General features: G+C 35.7%; 1 protein-coding gene across 1 annotated transcript in view; it reads left to right on the top strand.

Moving 5' to 3' along the window:
* Positions 1-18,790, top strand: part of SPOCK3 (sparc/osteonectin, cwcv and kazal-like domains proteoglycan (testican) 3) — a gene marked incomplete at its 5' end in the record, with an annotated part of 21,321 nt that extends 2,531 nt beyond the window's left edge. The window contains 4 exons of the mRNA XM_009871893.1: positions 8,007-8,228; positions 14,869-14,931; positions 17,293-17,430; positions 18,440-18,790. Of these exons, the coding sequence (XP_009870195.1) occupies positions 8,007-8,228; positions 14,869-14,931; positions 17,293-17,430; positions 18,440-18,609 (593 nt within the window). The remainder of the gene's footprint in view (positions 1-8,006; positions 8,229-14,868; positions 14,932-17,292; positions 17,431-18,439) is intronic.
* Positions 18,791-19,462: the final 672 nt, after the last annotated feature.

The raw sequence follows: 19,462 nt of genomic DNA, 5'->3' as shown, positions 1-19,462 counted from the left end.
GGAATGCTAGGAAGTAAACATGCAAGTTTGATCATAGGTTTTGGTGTATTTATTTTCTTTTAATTAAAAGAAAGCAAATCTAACTGCAGAAAATGGTTACGTGTGAGACATTCAGTTTTCCTCTCTTTTCTTCTTTTCTTTGAAAAAAGTTTTTCAACAAACCCCACAGTGTTTCACAAAACATTTGAACAATAACTGTTTAGAATCTAGTGTCTTAGTACTGTGGTTAGTTATTTAAACTGCATATATCTAATTGTGAAAAAAATGCTTTCAAATGTAAAAGAACCTATTTGCATGGTATTTCCTCGATTTTATAATTAGCCAGTATTTACTGGATCAAATTAATTGATGGGCTACTGCAAAAAGGTAGCCTGTCTATAGACACAAGGTGGTGAAATTAATATATGACCAGTAATAGTTTTCATTTGCAGATTTGGGGCTGCAAAAATTGTATAAAAACTAGTTTTATTAATGCAGCTCTATGTTCCTTCTGCTATGTAAATTTCTGGACTTCAAAATTTCTCATCTGAGGTAGCAAAAGATACCACATCTTAGGGGAAATAAACATATTTTAGAAGAAAATGCTGGGTCACTATGTCCCTGTAAGCACACAAAGAAACAAGAATAATTATAACCATTCAACATGGTAGTGCTCTTTCTTGTACCATTAAGAAATTCTTTGAACTGTTCTTCAAGAGCTAACCTGTAGTATCCCTAACGAAATCCCTCCAAATCAGTCTCCAAAGTCATAGGAAGTTGAAAACACATTAATTTTTAAGTATACCAAGGAGTCCAGACTCTCTTTTTTGGAAATGTCCAAGAGATACACCTAGAAATAAATGTTGCAAAGAACTTCTTAATCAGGTATAATGATCTTGTATTTAGCATATGAAACTCAGTGACCTGTACAGAACAGCAGCTATTACAAAAAGCTACCCGAATGCAGCTTTCCCTTTCAGAGTCCCGATGATTCCAGTACATTCCTGGAGTTGTTCATTACCCTTGGGGAGTTAAAAATCTGTTTTGGCACCCTTTCCCCCAGGCTGTCCTTTATTCTCTTTACAGAGGTCCTTGCTCACTGAAAAACTATTCTACATTATAAAAAGCAATTTGTGCCATCCTTTCTGGTTGTTTGCCTTTAATATTTTTTGTATTTCAGTCTCTCTGGTGGCACTTGGGACAGGACTTATTAAAAGGCTTGGGCACAGTCCTTCTGTTGAAGCTAGATCTGGTGCAAGTATATAGTGCCTTGCTGGCACTTTTCAGAGGTGTTCCAGCTATGAAATTGATCCGTACAGTCATAAATATGATTTCTGAACAAAAAAACAGTGGAGTTTAAGCTGTTCTGCTAGGGTCATCAATATACAGGCAACAAGTGTAAAATGGCAAGGTGCCTACATTGTTGTGGGTTTATCTTACTTTTTTTTTAACTGACACATTTTTTTCCAACCCTGAATCTTACTAGTAATGCAGAATAGAATATTGCAAATAATTAATAGAATTTTATTTCCAAAATCTCTTTTGTGTCCAAATGTATTCAGATTGCATATATCTAGGTGTATATCATTACTATTAATGCTATATAAACACTTAAATCTTGTGCTCAGGGCGTTTATGGTCCAAATAGATGACATAAAGGGGAAAAGGATGCTTTACCCCCATATTACAGTAATAACTCCCATTATTATTCCCTTGTGGATGGAGAAATAAGAGTTGAAAAATTGAAATTCTGAAGTCTTTTCAAGATTTTGAAAATGTTTATAGTCTTCTAAAATATTTGTTCTGGTTCTGTATTATTTTTGTGTGATAAAACTTTAGGGAATTAATGCATCAAACGCAAAGCACAACAAATACACGTATGTCTGCTAACAGGCAGTCTATTTTTGAAGAATGTTTGTGCACCTTATCATGATGGAAGATGAAAGACCAGAGGCCAAAGGTAACAGAGAATCTTTATACAACTTGGGAGAAGTATAATTATGTGGAATCTAATACACTAATAATTTTGAAAATAAAATAAAAATACAAGAAATCTGAAAGAAAATTACTTATAACTGACTTGTCTAGAACTAGCATGGTGAGATATTATTACACTAAAATTGCTAAATATCCTACAAACTTGCAATAGGAAAAGACAAATTTTGTATAGCAAAGTGTAAATAAAATTAACATTTTCTAATCTTTGCTCAGAGGTTTTTACTTCATTCTGACTCTTAAGTTCCTTATCGATGAAAAGACACAGCTAAAATTACATGAAGATAAATTAAGTTTCCCTGATCTTCATTGCTGAAGCATGTTTGGAAACCCTGATGTACAGACAGAATTCATAAGCAGAACAATACATTTTTGCTTACTCCTGTCTGTACGCTCCCATACAATCATTGTACAGTTACAAACTATAAAAAAAATTGCAGTTTTAAACAAAATTTTTGATGTCTTAAAAATGCTGACTGCCTAAGTATTTGTCTACATCCTGTGATTATCTCAGAAAATGTCCCGTAAGCTTTATTGCAAACTTGTAGAGCCTGGCAACCTGAACCATAGTTCTAGTTTGCTAGAATGAAAATGTTCTTTTAATGGCTTTCTGCATGTGTTAGGTTGGTGTGAGCCCAGGCAAAGCGGGAAGAAGGCCAACTACTTCTAAGTAGTTCTGAGCAGGAATTTTAAAGTAATCCATCTTTACTCAACATTAAGACTTTTAATGAATTACATCACTATTGTTGACTCAATCTTCCGTACCAAATTACTCATATACACAAAGAAACATATATAAATGTTTACTGTAGCATTTTATTTTATTTCTTGCTCTTCAAGTATCTTATACTTTTCCTTAACAGTCACTCCTATTAATAAAATGGTCAGTTTGGTGTCCCACAGAATACATTTGGCCTGAACTGTTAATCTATTAGCAAAAAGGTAGCCTCCAGCAATAGGATTCATCTTGCTTTCCCACCATACACTCTCTCTATAAAATTCTTTAGAGCACTTGCTGGAAAAGAAAAGACTTCAGGATGCAAACTTTCACAGGTGTTTAAGGGATGTTGCAGCTGTGCTTTATCTCTTTACCTTGTACCTTTTGTTGTAAAATGGAAGTCAGTTATCCTGGGTTTGTCCTGTCCTAAGACCTATTTATTCACATGTATGATTTGTCAGCGTCTTTTATTACACAGGATGTTGTACTGGTATTGGAAGGAATCATGTGGTTTACTTCTCTTGCATATTAGGTTATTTTTATATAATAAAATATGTGAGCCGTATTTATGTATGCTGTTTTGATTTCCACATAATATCAAAAGCTTTGTTCCTCAATGTACACACAGATTTATTACTTCTGAGCTTAAGAAGCAGGTAAACAAGATAAAACTACATTAGAAGAAAAACTTGTTCCCAGCTTGTGCACAGTAGGCCTCAGCTATGAGATGCTGTTAAGTGAAGATTTTCTCGTATCCAAATTATTAGACAAATCCATCACAAGTGAAAACCTTCTTACTATGCAGCTTGCGTGCTGAACAGGTAAAAAGCCATGATTTAAATGGCAGTCAGGACTCTAGCAGAGTGCGTGTCTATTTATTCATAGTTATCCTGGGTTTGTCCTGTCCTAAGACCTATTTATTCACATGTATGATTTGTCAGCGTCTTTTATTACACAGGATGTTGTACTGGTATTGGAAGGAATCATGTGGTTTACTTCTCTTGCATATTAGGTTATTTTTATATAATAAAATATGTGAGCCGTATTTATGTATGCTGTTTTGATTTCCACATAATATCAAAAGCTTTGTTCCTCAATGTACACACAGATTTATTACTTCTGAGCTTAAGAAGCAGGTAAACAATAGTTTTACCATGAAAAGCAGATTATATTTACAAAGAGTTGAAATTCTCCTCTGAGAAAGAATCAGAAACACGGGAGCATTTTCTTTTGGTTCCTTGGAGGAAATGTTTTAAATGCTAGTGTGTAAACTACAGAGGAGGATATCTTTCTCATTAATACTTCCCTTGGGATTGTTGTGTCTGAGGAAAAGAGCTTAAGCTAGTACTTCACATTTTTCTAGACAGTGTTCAAAAATAGCTGCATAAAAGCTCATTTCATTATGGCATATGGAAATGTATTTCAAATAAATGGTTGAAATGAGAGAAAGAGAAAATCTCATTTCATATTTTTGCTCTCCTCAGTATAATGTCCTGGTACTTAAATCATCGAGAATAAATGACTGTTCTTCAGCTATACTAATTTTCCCCTTTCAGTTTCTGCTTTCTGTTTTGTATCACAACTGTAAAATTGTGATTTGGACAATTAATTTTCTAGTTCTGTGTCACCTGAATTTGGGGATTCTTAGTTGTGTATTACCTGACCCCCTTATTTGTCAAGTCTTGTTAGCAGATGTTAAACTCCAGGTATGTACTGAAGTGCTTTCCTGATTCCTTTTCTCAAGTATATCACCATCAAGAGTGACACCTGTATTATTTAATCAATATGGTAGTAGAGGAAGAAAGTCATTGCAGAGAGAAAGGACTTCTATTTATCTTAAGTTTGGCCAGTTCCTTAAAGATTCTTTAAAATTGAATCAAGATTTTTACTTTACCACAGTAATCTCCTAGGGTATATAATGTAAACATGGAACTGAGGTGATGATCTTTATGTGGTGTAGCAGTTCTGGAGGAGGTGGACTGCTCCTAGATTTCAGACATTTCTACACTATCCTGCAGTGATTGATGGCTGTGAAAGAGTGGCTTGGTGAAACAAGCCAAATGAAAACTAAGCAGCAATGTGATTTTTACTGTTTAAAACACTAAAATTTTAAATACCAGAGAAGAGAAAGAACTAAAAAAATAGTGAGAAGAGCAACAAAAATACTTGAACTGTAAATAAAAATAAAAACTACCTCAGAAGCAAATTCTGGAAAAAGAAACATAAACTGCTTTCAAGGTAAAGCTTGGTTAGTTCTTGAAGTTATTACATCAAACAGTTATTTAGTAGAAAGCCAGACCCCATGACCCACAGTGCTTTTTCTGCAGTATATGATGTTATATAATAGATAGGTTATGACAGTTTTAATATTCATAAAATTTATTTTACAGGCTTGGAAATAACAAAAGAGTTTTCTTATATGAAATGTTACTGTATGAAGTAGGTTTATTAATTCTGAACTGCCAGTTAAAATATATTCATGTTTACCAGGAAGTGTTTATCATAAAATTCAAACTCTGTATTTAAATATTAAACTACAGTTATGCTTAACTTCATTTGAATTCACAAAAAATATTAGAACATAGTGTCACTTTTCTGGTACTTTCCTGATGAAATCTGTAATTTGTAGTGGAATCATCTGGTTTTTAATGATATTGCTGACTCCAATGTCAGTGTTTTAATTTGAAGCTCTGTCCTTAACTAGGACAAGTATAATAGATAAAAATCCAGTGGGAAATCTCTATTAGACACACTTTAAAAAAAATGAATCTCTGTAGAAAGACATGAGAAAAAAATGAGGAATGGGGATAGAGGATGAACTCAATTCACAAGCTAATGCTAGTTGAGGCAATCAAGATAAAAAGGAGGGATGAAATCTTCTGTACTGTTCCAATATTTAGTGATGCATAAAGACTTGTAAATATTCAGTAGTTTTTCACTATTCTGCAGATAAGTCTGTTTTCTTTTTAGAGTAAAATTTGAAACTAAGAGAAATAAAATATACAGGTGTTTGGAGGCTTTTTCCCCTTTGCCTAAGTAGAGTTTATGGAATACATAACACCAGCTTCTAGTGTTATAAAATACCAAGTACTTAATGGTGTGAGTTTTTTCAGCATAGATGGCAAATGCTTATTTAAAAATACTTTGTCCTAAGCTTGAATGCGATACCTCTTTCGATAAGCTTATGCTTAAGATTCCAAATGCAGATGTATTACCTACAATTATCTACTTCGGCCTACAAAATCCATCTGTGAATACATCTTTAAAGTCTTTTCTATCTTATATTGCCTTCTAGCTGCCGTCTTACTCTTTAAAATCTGTCTCCTCATGTTTACTCTTTTTGTGCAACTTGTTTTACAGTTTGGTGAGCTGTCCAGAATGCCAAATTCAGAAAAATTTTGTGAGCACAAGAATAATTCCTCCCTTCATGTAGGCACAGAAAAGGTAGAATAGGAAACTGTATGTTTCACATTGACCCCTTGCTGAGTCCAAAGTCTTGAGGATGATATCTAGCTTAAAGCAGGACTAGCAGAGAAAAAAGAGGTATCTGGGAAGTGGTAAGAGGTCTTCAGGAATAGAGACTTAGAGGGAAATAATATAATCCCGAACATTCATCCTTAGACAAAATGTTTTGAGGCGGAGGAGTTTTCCAGAGTTTTTCAAGGCAGAAACACCTGCTAAATAATTCTGATACCTTTACAGATAAAGCTGAATAACACTTCTACTGTATATCTTTATTCATTCAATTGGGTCCTGTCTCTCTCTTCTCCTCCTAATCTACAAAAAAAAACCCCAAAAGTTGTTTTATCTTGATGTTTTATCAGGGTCTGAAGAGGAAGAAAGAGAAGGACCATTAGTTGAATACTTGAATATGTTTTTAAATTGTACTGGACACATAAAAACTCTCATAAATATCAAATGGCTTGCTTTATTTTTTTCCCCTTTTTACTTTCTGTCAAGTAGAAATAGTAGTGAATGCCACAGATCAACAAGAAGCAAGAAAAAGTGATAAAAAGTCAGTTAGTTTAGAATTTCTGGGGAAAGGGACTTTATATGGTTGCTTGTCTTTCACAGGGATTTTTGTCTGTCTTCTTTTTTGGCTATCCGCTTTCTTCTTTTTCTTTCTGAAATGGTTGTTCTACCATAGCACGGACATTTCCACATACATGTTTATCTAAAGGAAAATCTACTGATTTCTAAATCGGATTATGCAGTCATCCAAGTTGACCTGGTTTAGCAGTACAGAAACACTTTGCAGATTTCTTTATTGTTTTCTGAACAACAGCTAAGGCAGGTAGGCTTGATTTAAACCAAAGTAGAAAATGGAAATTCCTGTGTGCTCTCGTATCAATTCTTCTACGGCCATATTCACCATTCTCATTTTATCAGTGTTCAGTTTTAGCTTAAAAGTTTTTGGAAGAACAATATTTAGTAGCACTAAATCTCTGTTCTTTATTAGGGTGTATACTTACCTGGCTGCATGCACCGTAAGCCTGTGGTACAGCCCAGAGCTCATGAACAGGCCTGTCAGCTTTTGAATTTGTCGGCTTTTGAATTCGCCATCCATGGCCATGTGCAAGTCAGCATGTACTTTACAGCTGATGCAGGAAAGACAACAGTGAGGTCTGAGCTCTGGCTACAGGAATAATCAACTCAGCCTGTTCCTGGTGGCCCTTTTTCCAAGCAACAACTTAGGAACATGCAAGCTGTATTAGTAGGTCTAGTATTAGCTGTATTAGTAAATCTTAGCAGTTATCTTTTCCATGGCCTTCTCCAAGATGTGAATAATGCCAAGTAAGGATAAAATATTGTAACTTTCAAGGCATTACTGAGGCTGAGTTTTGTCTTTCTTTTTCATAGAGCTGAATATGTGTTATAGGAAGAAAAAGATGGACTCCAATAAGTTACATGGAATGTATTCTGTTCTTCGTTCTGTAAACATTGCAAACCACTTAAGCTTCACTTCTCTGATTTATAATATCACTAAAATTCTTAAACAGAATTATTTTCCAGGAATTCACTGTAGAACATTTATTATTCTACATAATATGTGTGTTATAGGTATGATGCTTGACATGAAAACTGCTATTTCTAAATGCTTTGAGACTGATGGTGGGATTAACTTTTTAGCAGGTTACAGTAATGATTTTTTTAAAATGAAGCTGACATATAATTTATACATAGTGTTTCAATAGCACACACTGTTCATACAACGTATATGTATCCCACTGGAGCAAATTCCATAATGCAACATTTTTTTGTGATGGCTGAAATCAGCAGCTATATGATTTTGTCTTTATTTTCTTCCTCTAAGGATTTGATACCAGCATTTTGCCAATTTGCAAAGACTCCCTTGGATGGATGTTTAACAGGCTTGATACGAACTATGACCTGTTGTTGGACCAGTCAGAACTTGGAAGCATTTACCTTGACAAGAATGAGCCATGCACCAGGGCGTTCTTCAATTCTTGTGACACATACAAGGACAGTTTGATATCTAACAATGAGTGGTGCTACTGCTTCCAAAGACAGCAAGGTAAAAGATGAGAGCAACCTGCATATGCATGTGACTGACCTTGTGTAGTGCTTTATCTTTTCTCTAACATGAAGATTACCGTGAACTACAAGCTCTTAGATGCTGTACCATGAATTTGTGTTAAGGATTTTGACCTGTTGTGAATACCTAAAATGAAGTAAAAAAAAACCTCCACACCAAATAACCCCCACAAGCTAAGTGGAAAGGCTCGCTAGAAATTCAAGGATTCTAAATAAAGTGCAAAACAATGGCTGATGCTTTTATAGCAATATTGTTTCTCATGCCAACTTCAAGTAAACATGCAGAGGAAAGAGACCAAAATAAAGAACAAAATTACTTAAATTATTTCTTTCCCAGTCTACTTTGCCTGCATTATAAATTAAACTTTTATTATTGCTAAAGGAGGGCATCTTAATGTTCTATTTTGTGAGCCTAATAAAATAACTGAATAAACATTATGGATAAAGTTACTTCCAGTCATTTGGACTTTAAACCAATTAATTTTTACTGCCTAGACAAATATCTTGCTAGTGTCCTGCTGTGATTTCTTTAAATAAACACAACCTATAAGCATTATTTTCTTATAACAATTTTAGAGGTAGGTGAGACATCCTATAAATTAAAAAATAATTCAAATTAGTTGCAATGAATCAAATAATTCACTCTTTAAATTTTGACTGAAACTGGACAGAATTGCCCCTTTGATTTTTCTGAGTAACATGAGGGAGTATTTCAAAGGGATAAAAAGCAACCGGAGTCCGAATTTCTGCTGCCAGTAGAGTAGATAAGACTGATTTGGTGGAAAATTTGCAAAGCCAGTTAAGCCTTTTTGAATATTATAATATTAGATTTTTAAATCTCACTTGTGCCCTTAAAACTCTTGTGATAAATTTCCATTAGCACTCATCAACTATGGTTTGACTCTGATTTCTGTGAAAATAAAGATTTTTATCATGCCACATCTGCCAGTTATAAATCTGAACAAAAATAAAGCTGTACTTCTGTAGATACATACTAAACAGCAGGCTTCTTTTCTTTGGTAACTTTGTAATAAAAAGTTAGCATTTAATCTTTTTTGGTTTATAGTAGAATAATATTTTGGCTTTTATTTTTATAACCATGCATGTACTGCTAAGGAAATGAGTAAATGAAAAATAACCCATTCCAGAAGTACAGCGGTTCTTAAAGTAGAGAAAGTAACATCTTTTGTTTGGTTGTCTTAAAAAAAATGCTGACGATCATTTCAGCTTAGTATATAAATACCCTTACTCTTTGGAGAACAGCATAATTCTTTTCAATTGTCAGAGAAAGTACAGCACAGAGCATGTGGCCTAGTGTGGTCCAAGGTTCTTCTACAAGTTGGCTTTCTACCTATTTTGTATAATGAATGTACAGCATGACCAGCACCTTAAGATATAGCACTTCCACAGATCAGTTTCAAGTAGTTTTGCATTCTATACCCTGAAAATCCTGTTTGTGTAAAATACTGGATTAGTGTACTGCTGGAACATTATCAAGCTTTTCTTCCCTTTTTTACCAGTTTCCTCACTGTCTTGACCATGGCATGATAAGGTGCCAATTTAAAATGGATTCGATAGCTTTTCAGACCAGTGCGTTTGAGCATATAGTAAAAAAGATAAATTCTCAACTTCGTAAACAAGGTGAAATCTCAGTTTTGGCAGTCGTACATTAAACATGCACTCCATCCCTCCAAACAAACACTGTCAACAGAATCTGTATTCCTCTTCTTTTTTGAATGTGTAAAAAGAACAAAAACTTAGAGTCTTCTTTTGTCACTTCTTATTATTAGCTTTTGCACAGTTATCTAAGTCCTAACTCACTAGTGTATTAGTGACCCCCTGAATTCTCTATTCATAAGTTGCAGTGTTATGCTAAAACTTTTATTATGTTTATATTTGGTTATATTCTACTCGATTGAACAATCTAAACAAGACCTTCAACTAGACGTTTGCTATTAATAGCAAAGAGATGACTGGGTAGAGAAATTTAGTGACTTTTTTCTGATGTTTACCAACATAAGTTGATATTAACAGAATGCTTTGAGCTATGTAGACAGCTTTCTGTATTCATTGAGCTTAGTAGGTGCTTTTGGGTGGATCTACAATTTTACACTGTTGATTAACAATGTTCAAAGTGAATACAAAATTTTATCAACAATACATACCATACTGGACATTCAGCTGTGCTTTTTAAAAATACATACCATTTGCTTGAGTTGTTACCTGAGAAGCCCTCCTGCTCTTTGATCTTAATTTCACAGTTCAAGACTGTCAGGATCAGACAAGTACTTGCAATATTCTTCTTTCATTCTTTCTGCTTGAGGTCTGTCATGATGCATTACAGTACACTTGACCCATTACTGCCCATTGCTCACAACTTATAGTCAATATAAGCAACTTCTTATGAATACTTAAGTCAGATCTTTCTTGCTTAGGAAAAGATCTTCCTGTAGTAGCTGTCCTGCCTTGACTAATATGGCTTGATGGTGCTTATTGCATTTTTTCTTGGCCTTGTTTTGCTTTAAGCATAGTTTAGTAGTTCTGAGATACTTCCAAGACACTGTAATGCATTTCTTCAGTACTTCAGAGGCTGCATTTTGCTGCTGCTCTGTGGAAGTCTTCCTATATGCTTTGTTTGGTATTGCCCTCTAGTTTTAACTACAATTTATGCAAGTGCTTCAGTGCTCATCTTCCAAACTTTTTTTTTTGTTGTGTAACGGTAGCTTAATATTTTAGTGCTTATCTAGAGAAATGCTGAGGCGTTTGCAGTGTTGGCCTGTTCATAGGTTAATTTTCTTCCTGTCAGTTCTTCATCGTTATTATAGTCTTGTTTTTGTGGCATCGCTACTTCAGAGTAAAATACACAGTTTTGCTGAGAGTATTAATGCTTAGCACCTTAGTATTTCTTTAATGCAGGCCTCTGCATGGATGTATTAGTCCAGCACTCCTCTAGATGCTTTTTTCTTACAGGCTCTTCTGTCTGTCAAGGCTGCAAGACATCTTTAGAGAAGAATGATAGTTATGGTGATTTGTATTTGTTATATCAGTCTTTTCAGATTGCAGGACTTCAAATATGTTTGTAGATGGTTCTAAAGGGAGATGTAACGTGCCTTAACACATAATTGAGGTCCCCAGAAAGATTTCTTGAAATGCAGTGTTGATACTGCAAATCTCTCAGGTTCAAGCCTCAGTTGTCCAAGGATAATTATAGTACTTGACCTCAAGCACAGGCAAGGCACAACATGGCAGCCTAATCTGCAGTGGACCATAAACCAGAAGCTAGGGGCTTTGCCAAATATTGTTCACCTGATAGATGGAAAATCACTGTTTTGTAATTTAATAAGATGGAGAATCTGGAAAAGGTGGGGGCTCACTGTGTGGGTCGCAGCTCCTTGAGGCATGTCTGTTAAAAATCCTAGGCATTCTTTGTCAAATCTACCAGTTTTACTCCCATTGCTATGTTAATGTGCCTCTTTTTGGTAACAAAGCTTAGTTGTGCTAGCCTTGCAGCACCACTTGACAAACTGAATATTTATATTTCAAGGGCAAGTATTAATAACATGGGATACTCAGGTGTGCGTCAGTACTTTGACCACTGAAGAACTGTGGATGGCTCCTGTTTAGTGGTTCATAAATCAATCGTGTAGCAATGCACTGATGTCAGAACAACAATTCCTGCCACACCTGTGGAAGCAGATTAAGGGCAAAGATGATTAGGTCTTTTATTTATATCCAGATTATCACACACCTGTGAAAGCAGATTAAGGGCAAAGATGATTAGGTCTTTTATTTATTCAGATTATCAGAAAGACTAGTGTCAGATTCATTTCTATTTCAGAGGAAGCTACTGCATTGATTTTGGTTAAGAAATTTTTTCTCCTTGGCTCAAGACTTGCAAAAGTTGTCCAGTGACTGCTTTTTTAAAATTAAAATAAGTTCAGAAATCTAAAAGAAAGCTTTTCCAGACTCAGGAAAATAAAGAGAGAAACATTATGATTTGGGGAGAGAGGAAAAAGGATATGTTATGGACCAAAAGGAATTGGTTGAACTTCTAGCCTGCCATTCTCTTTGACAGTTTTAAGCACCAGAGTGATTTAGTATTGTTAAGAGGTTTTGCTGCTTTTATCCTGAGAAGCAAAGCTTAAGTGTGAATCTTGAAGACCTAGCTTCTGAGAGGAAGAGCTTGGGGTAAGTAACTTTCTCATATTGACTTGTTACCTTTTTGGTTAGTGGTATTCCTTTTTGTAATTACACGACCAAAGATTTATAGCTGCAATTGAAGATTTCTTAGGTTTTTTTAGGTATTGTCCATCATTGTTAGTGCTCATGTGTGCAGCTCTGTGCTTTTAATTTTGGACTTTTTTCCATAGAGCAAAAATACATGTATTTTTCCTATTTGACTAATTCTTCTCCTTCAACTTATTTCCACTTTCTTTTGAAGATAGACTAGAGTAGGATCATGTAGTTTGGAAAGGACCTTGAAGATAATGAGTCCAACCATTAACCCAACACTGCCAAGTCCACCAAAATCCTGAATTTGTCTAGCCTGTGATACATTTGCACATAAATGACTATCATTTTTTAGATTACTGGTTAACTGAAAATACCTTTGATTTAAGAAATAATTGATCCTCAGAATGATGTACAATTAAGAGCTTAACCCTTTAAACATCAGGAGAGACCGAAGGCTTGGTTTTGAAAAGTGATGAACACCTCTGGCAGAATAGTGAGTGTGATCACCATCGAAGCACTTCTTACAACAAGGAATGTAAAGCTTTATATAGCCACAGCAAATATTTAAAGACTAAATGGTTAAAACCCAGTACACACCCAGTAATATCAACTCCTAGTGATTTTCAAGAATAAACACAGAAAACTGCTTGATTTTCTGGAAAGACATCTCTTAAAAATTTGTTCTGGCACTAAGACTCCTGTGAAGAGTACTTTAAAAGTAGAGCCTACTTTTAAGGCCATCACTCTGAAAAGAATCTTTATAGATTTAGTATGAAAACGTGACCCACCAGAGTTGAGGCCACTGTAAATGTTTATAAGCTTTTTTAGATGTATGGGGTATGTAAATAGTATTTAAAATGTAAAGCCAAGAGAATATGACATTCTGCTGTCAGTGTGGGATTGTCTTCCAGTTTCCATTTACTCTGTTAATAAAGAACTCATGAATAATATCAAAGGCTATGATATAATAATAAAGATATAATAATATCTGGGCTATGGCAGGCAAGTGTCTCTGTGTTCACCAGAAATATATTTTTGATCCCCGGTTCACCTAGGCATTTCTCACCAATTTGAGCAGTTCCACAAAATTGGCTCTTCCACGGATTATAACGTGTTACTGCCATTCTTACACTCTTCTGTGCATTTTTTGCTGCGTTCAGCAGACTAAAAGGGTGAGCACTTTGGTTTTCCTGTAGGGGAATTCAGGAAAGGCTGCCATGGATTCTCACCACTCAACTGATTTTTGCCCAACCCATTGCCTTGCACAGTGACTGGGTTCTAGTCTGACTCTGTGCTCCATCAGTGAGCTAGGCCAGTCTCGCTCAGAAGGTATTTTTCTGTTTGCATGGAAAAAAGTAGTTTCACTACATTTCAGAAGAGAGTCTCGAGTTAATTGCATGGCAAAGATGTATTCTGAATAATCACTTTGCTAAAATGGAAAATGCATTTAATATTCATAGAATGGGAATGTGTTGTGATGTTATCAGAATATTGTCTGGGAACGGCATAAGCTAAAGAGACATGTGAGTAAACTTAGTAATGGTACTGCTGATACAGAATGAGAAACACCTTTGTGCTAATGGTCGAATGTAGTGCACTGTATCAGCATTCAAAAATTAGTACTTTGCTGTCTTTGATTCACTAATTTAACAGTAACATAAACACATTCACATCTTCCTTCCTTCCTATTCATGACACATTCTGTGAGTTGAGTTTATAGACAGTAGAAAATTGAATGGTTCAAAACCTGACTAAACTATAACTGAAAAATGGAAAACTGAATTTTAATACATATTCTGCCTCTTAGAGCCATCTAAAGTTTGGCCACTGTTTCTAACTTAGTGTGCTGAGCATGGGGCTTTGTACCCATGAGATGCAGACTTAAATTTTTGCAATAGAAACACAATCTTGGAGACTTCAGTGGAAAAGATTCTTATTTTCTTAGCATAGTATATGAAATACAAAACTTGAGCATAGCTTCTAACAATGACAAAAGGGTAAAAATTGAAAGAGCCATCCTCTTTTAATCATGAGGCAAGCTTCACAGTCACCATCTGATTTCTGTAGACTGATAAAGTAAGGTGTGATAGAGTAGCATTCCTCGGTCCTCAGACTAGTGACTAGTTGCTCACTTACAACTGTGTTAACTGGGAGTGGCCTTATGCAGAAATCCATGGTGGTGCTCTAATTGGTGATTCTGGAGTTGTAGTAAGGTGCAGTAATTCTTTTATTTCAGAGATCCGACCAAGACTACTAAATGCAAGATGTGTGTATTTCTTAAGATCAATTGTTAGAGTGACCTTAGAACATAAACAGTGAAAACGTAGCCATATGCTTTCTTTCCTAGATGCAGTGTAATCTGTTTAACATTTTGTATGTCATTTTAGACCCACCTTGCCAGACAGAACTCAGCAACATTCAGAAGCAGCAAGGAGGAAAGAAGCTCCTAGGTGAGCCATAGATCATTCTTTTGAAGGTTTTATTGCTTACATAAATAACACTAGTGAAACAGCAACATAAAATCAATATTAATCCAACAAAGATAGACCACAGTAAATTCTAGCAACAAAATTTATGAAATTTTTGAAAGCTATTAAACCTAGTTTTATTACCTTGACTACCAAAAGATATTGCGTCTGTTTTATTATACTAATGGAAGCTTCATTTTTACAGCTTATAGAGGGGACAGTCTAAGGCACTCCTAAATTAGTATCTCTGCTGATCTTTTACCTCTAATATTCTTTAAGTAATTGAAATCTCTGTTGTGAATCAGTTTATACTGTATCAACATTACTGAAATGTAAAATCTTCATTTTACTGTTAGCCACTGTATAAAAGCTGCAATAAAAGGGTTGGCCCAAAGTCAGAACTGTATGGATGGTTTCTAACAAAAACTGTACACTTCGAAAATGTTTTCATATTAATGTTTTAGGTTTTTTCATTGTGATTTGTCCACATTTTATGTTTCTTTCAAAAAATCTCTGTTCGTTCCAAATTAAACACAGTGGATTATTCTGCCTTAGGCAAGTTTCTGGCTAACCAAAGTCCTTGATTGTGTCTCTTGTACTCACAGAATCACAGAATGTCAGGGGTTGGAAGGGACCTCAAAAGCTCATCTAGTCCAAGCCCCCTGCCAGAGCAGGATCACCTACACTATGTCACACAGGAACATATCTAGATGCGTTCTGAATGTCTCCAGAGGAGACTCCACAACCTCTCTGGGCAACCTGTTCCAGGGCTCTGTCACCTTCACAGTGAAAAAGTTTTCTCTGATATTTTTGTGGAACCTCTTATGTTCCTGCTTGTATCCATTGCCCCTTGTCCTGTCATTGGACATCCCTGAGAAGGGACTGGCACCGTCCTCATGACACACCCCCTTGACGTATTTATAAACATTAATGAGGTCACCCCTCAGCCTCCTCTTCTCCAAGCTAAAGAGACCCAGCTCCTTCAGCCTTTCCTCATAAGGGAGATGTTCCACTCCCTTCATCATCTCTGTGGCTCTGCGCTGGACTCTCTCAAGCAGTTCCCTGTCTCTCTTGAGCTGAGGGGCCCAGAACTGGACACAATATTCCAAATGTGGCCTCACCAAGGCAGAGTAGAGGGGCAGGAGGAACTCTCTTGACCTAGTTGCCACACCCCTCCTAATACACCCCGGGATGCCATTGACCTTCTTGGCCACGAGGGCACATTGCTGGCTCATGGTCATCCTGCTGTCCACTACCTTTCCCCTGCGCTGCTCTCCAGCAGGTCAGTCCCCAACCTGTACTGGCACATGGGGTTATTCCTTCCAAAGTGCAAAACTCTACACTTGCCCTTGTTGAACTCCATATGATTTCTCCCCACCCAGCCCTCCAGCCTGTCTATGTCTCGCTGAATGGCAGCACAGCCTTCTGGTGTGTCAGCCAGTCCTCCCAGTTTTGTGTCATCAGCAAACTTGCTGCCAGTGCTCTCTGATCCCTCGTCCAGGTCATTGATGAATATATTGAAGGGCACTGGCCCCAGCACAGACCCCTGAAGGACTCCACTAGACACAGGCCTCCAACTAGACTCTGCCCCATTGACCACAACGCTCTGACTTCCCTTCAACCAATTAATGACCCACCTCACTACTTAGTCATCCAGACTACACTTCCTCAGTTTACCTATGAGGATGCTGTGGGAGATGGTATACTCTTGGTGTGTCTCTTGTACTCTTCTGGCTTAAGACACTCATTTACCTTGGTATTTTGCATATAAATGCAAATTTAACATTCTTTTATTACATTTGTTGTTGATAACATTGGTGTGTTGCACTGTATTTGTCTTCTGTGGTGGGATTAAATAATATTTGGTAACTAAGTGGATTGTAAAACATATATTAAATAAAAATAGCTCCTCAGTGTTGTAGCAGATAGTTTGTTAGTCTAGGAAGCCTGGCTCTTATTATCTGGAATTGTTTGTGCTCCACAGATTATAGAACATCGCGTTTAGGGTTGGGTGCTACATTTGAGCCTTTTTCCCAGAATGCAACAAAGATCTTGCCTGAAACAATCAGTGAGTAAGGAATACTATCACAGGATCAATGAAAAATGTGAAGGAAGATTGTTCACTTTGTTTCTTGAAATCAGTCCAAGACTGATACGTGTTATTTTCCCTCTGACATTTAATATATTCAGTCACTTTCCGCTTAACTGAACTTAGTAATAGTAAACAAGTCAGTTTAGAGCTTGGAATGAGGAAACAGCAAAAGGTAGTTACTTTCTGCTATAATCGTTACATTGGCCAAGAGGACATTTTTAATATTCTTATTCAATACTTGCATATCACAGGGCAGTACATCCCATTATGTGATGAAGATGGATATTACAAACCAAGTCAGTGCCATGGAAGTGTAGGGCAGTGCTGGTGTGTTGACAGATACGGCAATGAGGTAACGGGATCCAGAACAAATGGTGTGGCAGAATGTGGTAAGTTAAGAACTCTTTGTGGCATTTGGTTTACTGGTGTTATTTTCTTTGACTGTCAACTGGATTCAATTTCTTCAGCAAGAACAGATGGGAGACCTGACTATATGGATTTTGAAACAAAAAATAACAAATTATAATTTGTTATTCTTACTACATTTTTTTTTTTTACAACTCCTGTCGTTGTGTCAGCTATTAATAAACCTCATATATGTGCTTGACACAGTGTATGTAAAACTAGGGAAAAAGAATTATCTAGGGTAGCATTAGACAAACCTCAAAATACTTGATGAAATCCCTTTGGATAATCAGCATGCTAGTGAATTCAATTTCACATTTCTTCAGTTTATGTTTGAGGGAATTGCCAAAAGTTCCTAGCACACTAAATCTTCCCTTATTTTTCCCTTTCCTTCAGAACCATGCAAATTCTTCTAGGAATTCCCCTGTCACCTTTATTTGATGTCCCAGATATAAAAAATATCAATAAAAAATGTCTTATATTACTCCTTTCTACTTATTTTGCAACAAAAGAACGTAGCCTGAAACAAAGGGTAAATACAAGACAATATTTGACATACAAACTCCAGGCCTATTGTCCATCTAATCCAGGATCCTTTCTAGAAAAGTGGACAGTTCTAGATAGTTCAAGATAGTATGTAAGAACTGAACAATAGGCAGTGTATATTATCAGTAGTCCTTATCGTCATTTGTAAACGGGACTTAAATTTGTTTCAGTTGTTTCTGGTTTTCATTAATAGTTCTACAAATCCATAAAATTTGTCTCCTTTTGTTAACGTTAAGAAATTAATCTCTATTGGAGTGTTTTTTCTTGTAAGACAAAAGAATTTTTGTATTATTTATGTTTTGTTTCTGTGTCATACTGTGTAGTTTAAAATAAATGATTGACCTGAAACTAAATATTCTGGTGTGCTTTTTGTATGTTTATGTATATGATACTATAAATACATAGTGTATCTTATCTGTCTTTTCTGTAACTATCATACCTTTTTAGCTATCGATTTAGAGACTTCAGGTGATTTTGCCTCTGGCGATTTCCATGAATGGACAGATGATGAAGATGATGAAGATGAAATAATGAATGATGAAGATGAAATCGAAGATGATGATGAAGATGAAGGAGATGATGATGATGATGACCTTGATCATGATGGATATATTTGATGTTATTAGGCGGTCCATGAATTGTACCTTTCTATGATTTACAGGATGACATTTCATAAAATCCCTTTGCTCTCCAAGATCAAAAGGATTCTAACAAACATGTATATTTTGTATGATTATTTCAAATATTGCAGCTGGAGTCATAGACTTTTTTTGTTTAAATAAGAATAATTATATAATGTGCTTTTTGAGTTTTTAAATGCCTTTGCGCTGAAGAAAACACATTTGAAGTCTAGTCTGAAGAAAGAAATGTCATGTGCTACTGAAAATATAAGTGTACAAAGCACACCATAAAGACAGCCAGTCTCTTTAAAACTCTGGTGAAACGATATTTGCCCTTACTTGGAACTGTCTATGTCCTCTTCAGAACACATAACTTAACCTTGTTCTGTCAGTGATTCAGGCTCTGCAGGCTTTGCAAATTGTCCATTTAGTAAATCAAAAACGTATTACTGAAGAAAAACTTTATTGCACAAGTAGCGTGTCACCAGCCTTTAATTAACCAAAGGTAGGGAGAAAAATGTATCAGGAGGAAAAAATAAAGTTCTCCTTGGTGTTTGCGTTTGTTGTTATGTTTTAATTAGGAAGTGGCTAGATTATCGAAAGGATTTTTCAAAAGCAGTAGTGTAGACAAGCACCAATTCTGTAATTCTAAACTTTTCTTGTCCTTCCTTAATTATTTTTTCTTTCATGTCAAGGTTGTGGAGGCTTTATCATTATTTACTCAAACGTTGCTTCACGCTTTATTTCTCTCTAATCAGATTAGCATAAATATTTTACCTGGGGAAAAAAATTGCTTAAAATTATATTATCTTTATATATGGCTGTGTTTCAGAGTATTGGCACTTGCCCC

The sequence above is a fragment of the Apaloderma vittatum genome, unplaced genomic scaffold, assembly GCF_000703405.1.
Source record: "Apaloderma vittatum isolate BGI_N311 unplaced genomic scaffold, ASM70340v1 scaffold23916, whole genome shotgun sequence".
Classification (NCBI taxonomy): Eukaryota; Metazoa; Chordata; class Aves; order Trogoniformes; family Trogonidae; genus Apaloderma; species Apaloderma vittatum.
This window is presented reverse-complemented; position numbering and strand designations above follow the sequence as displayed.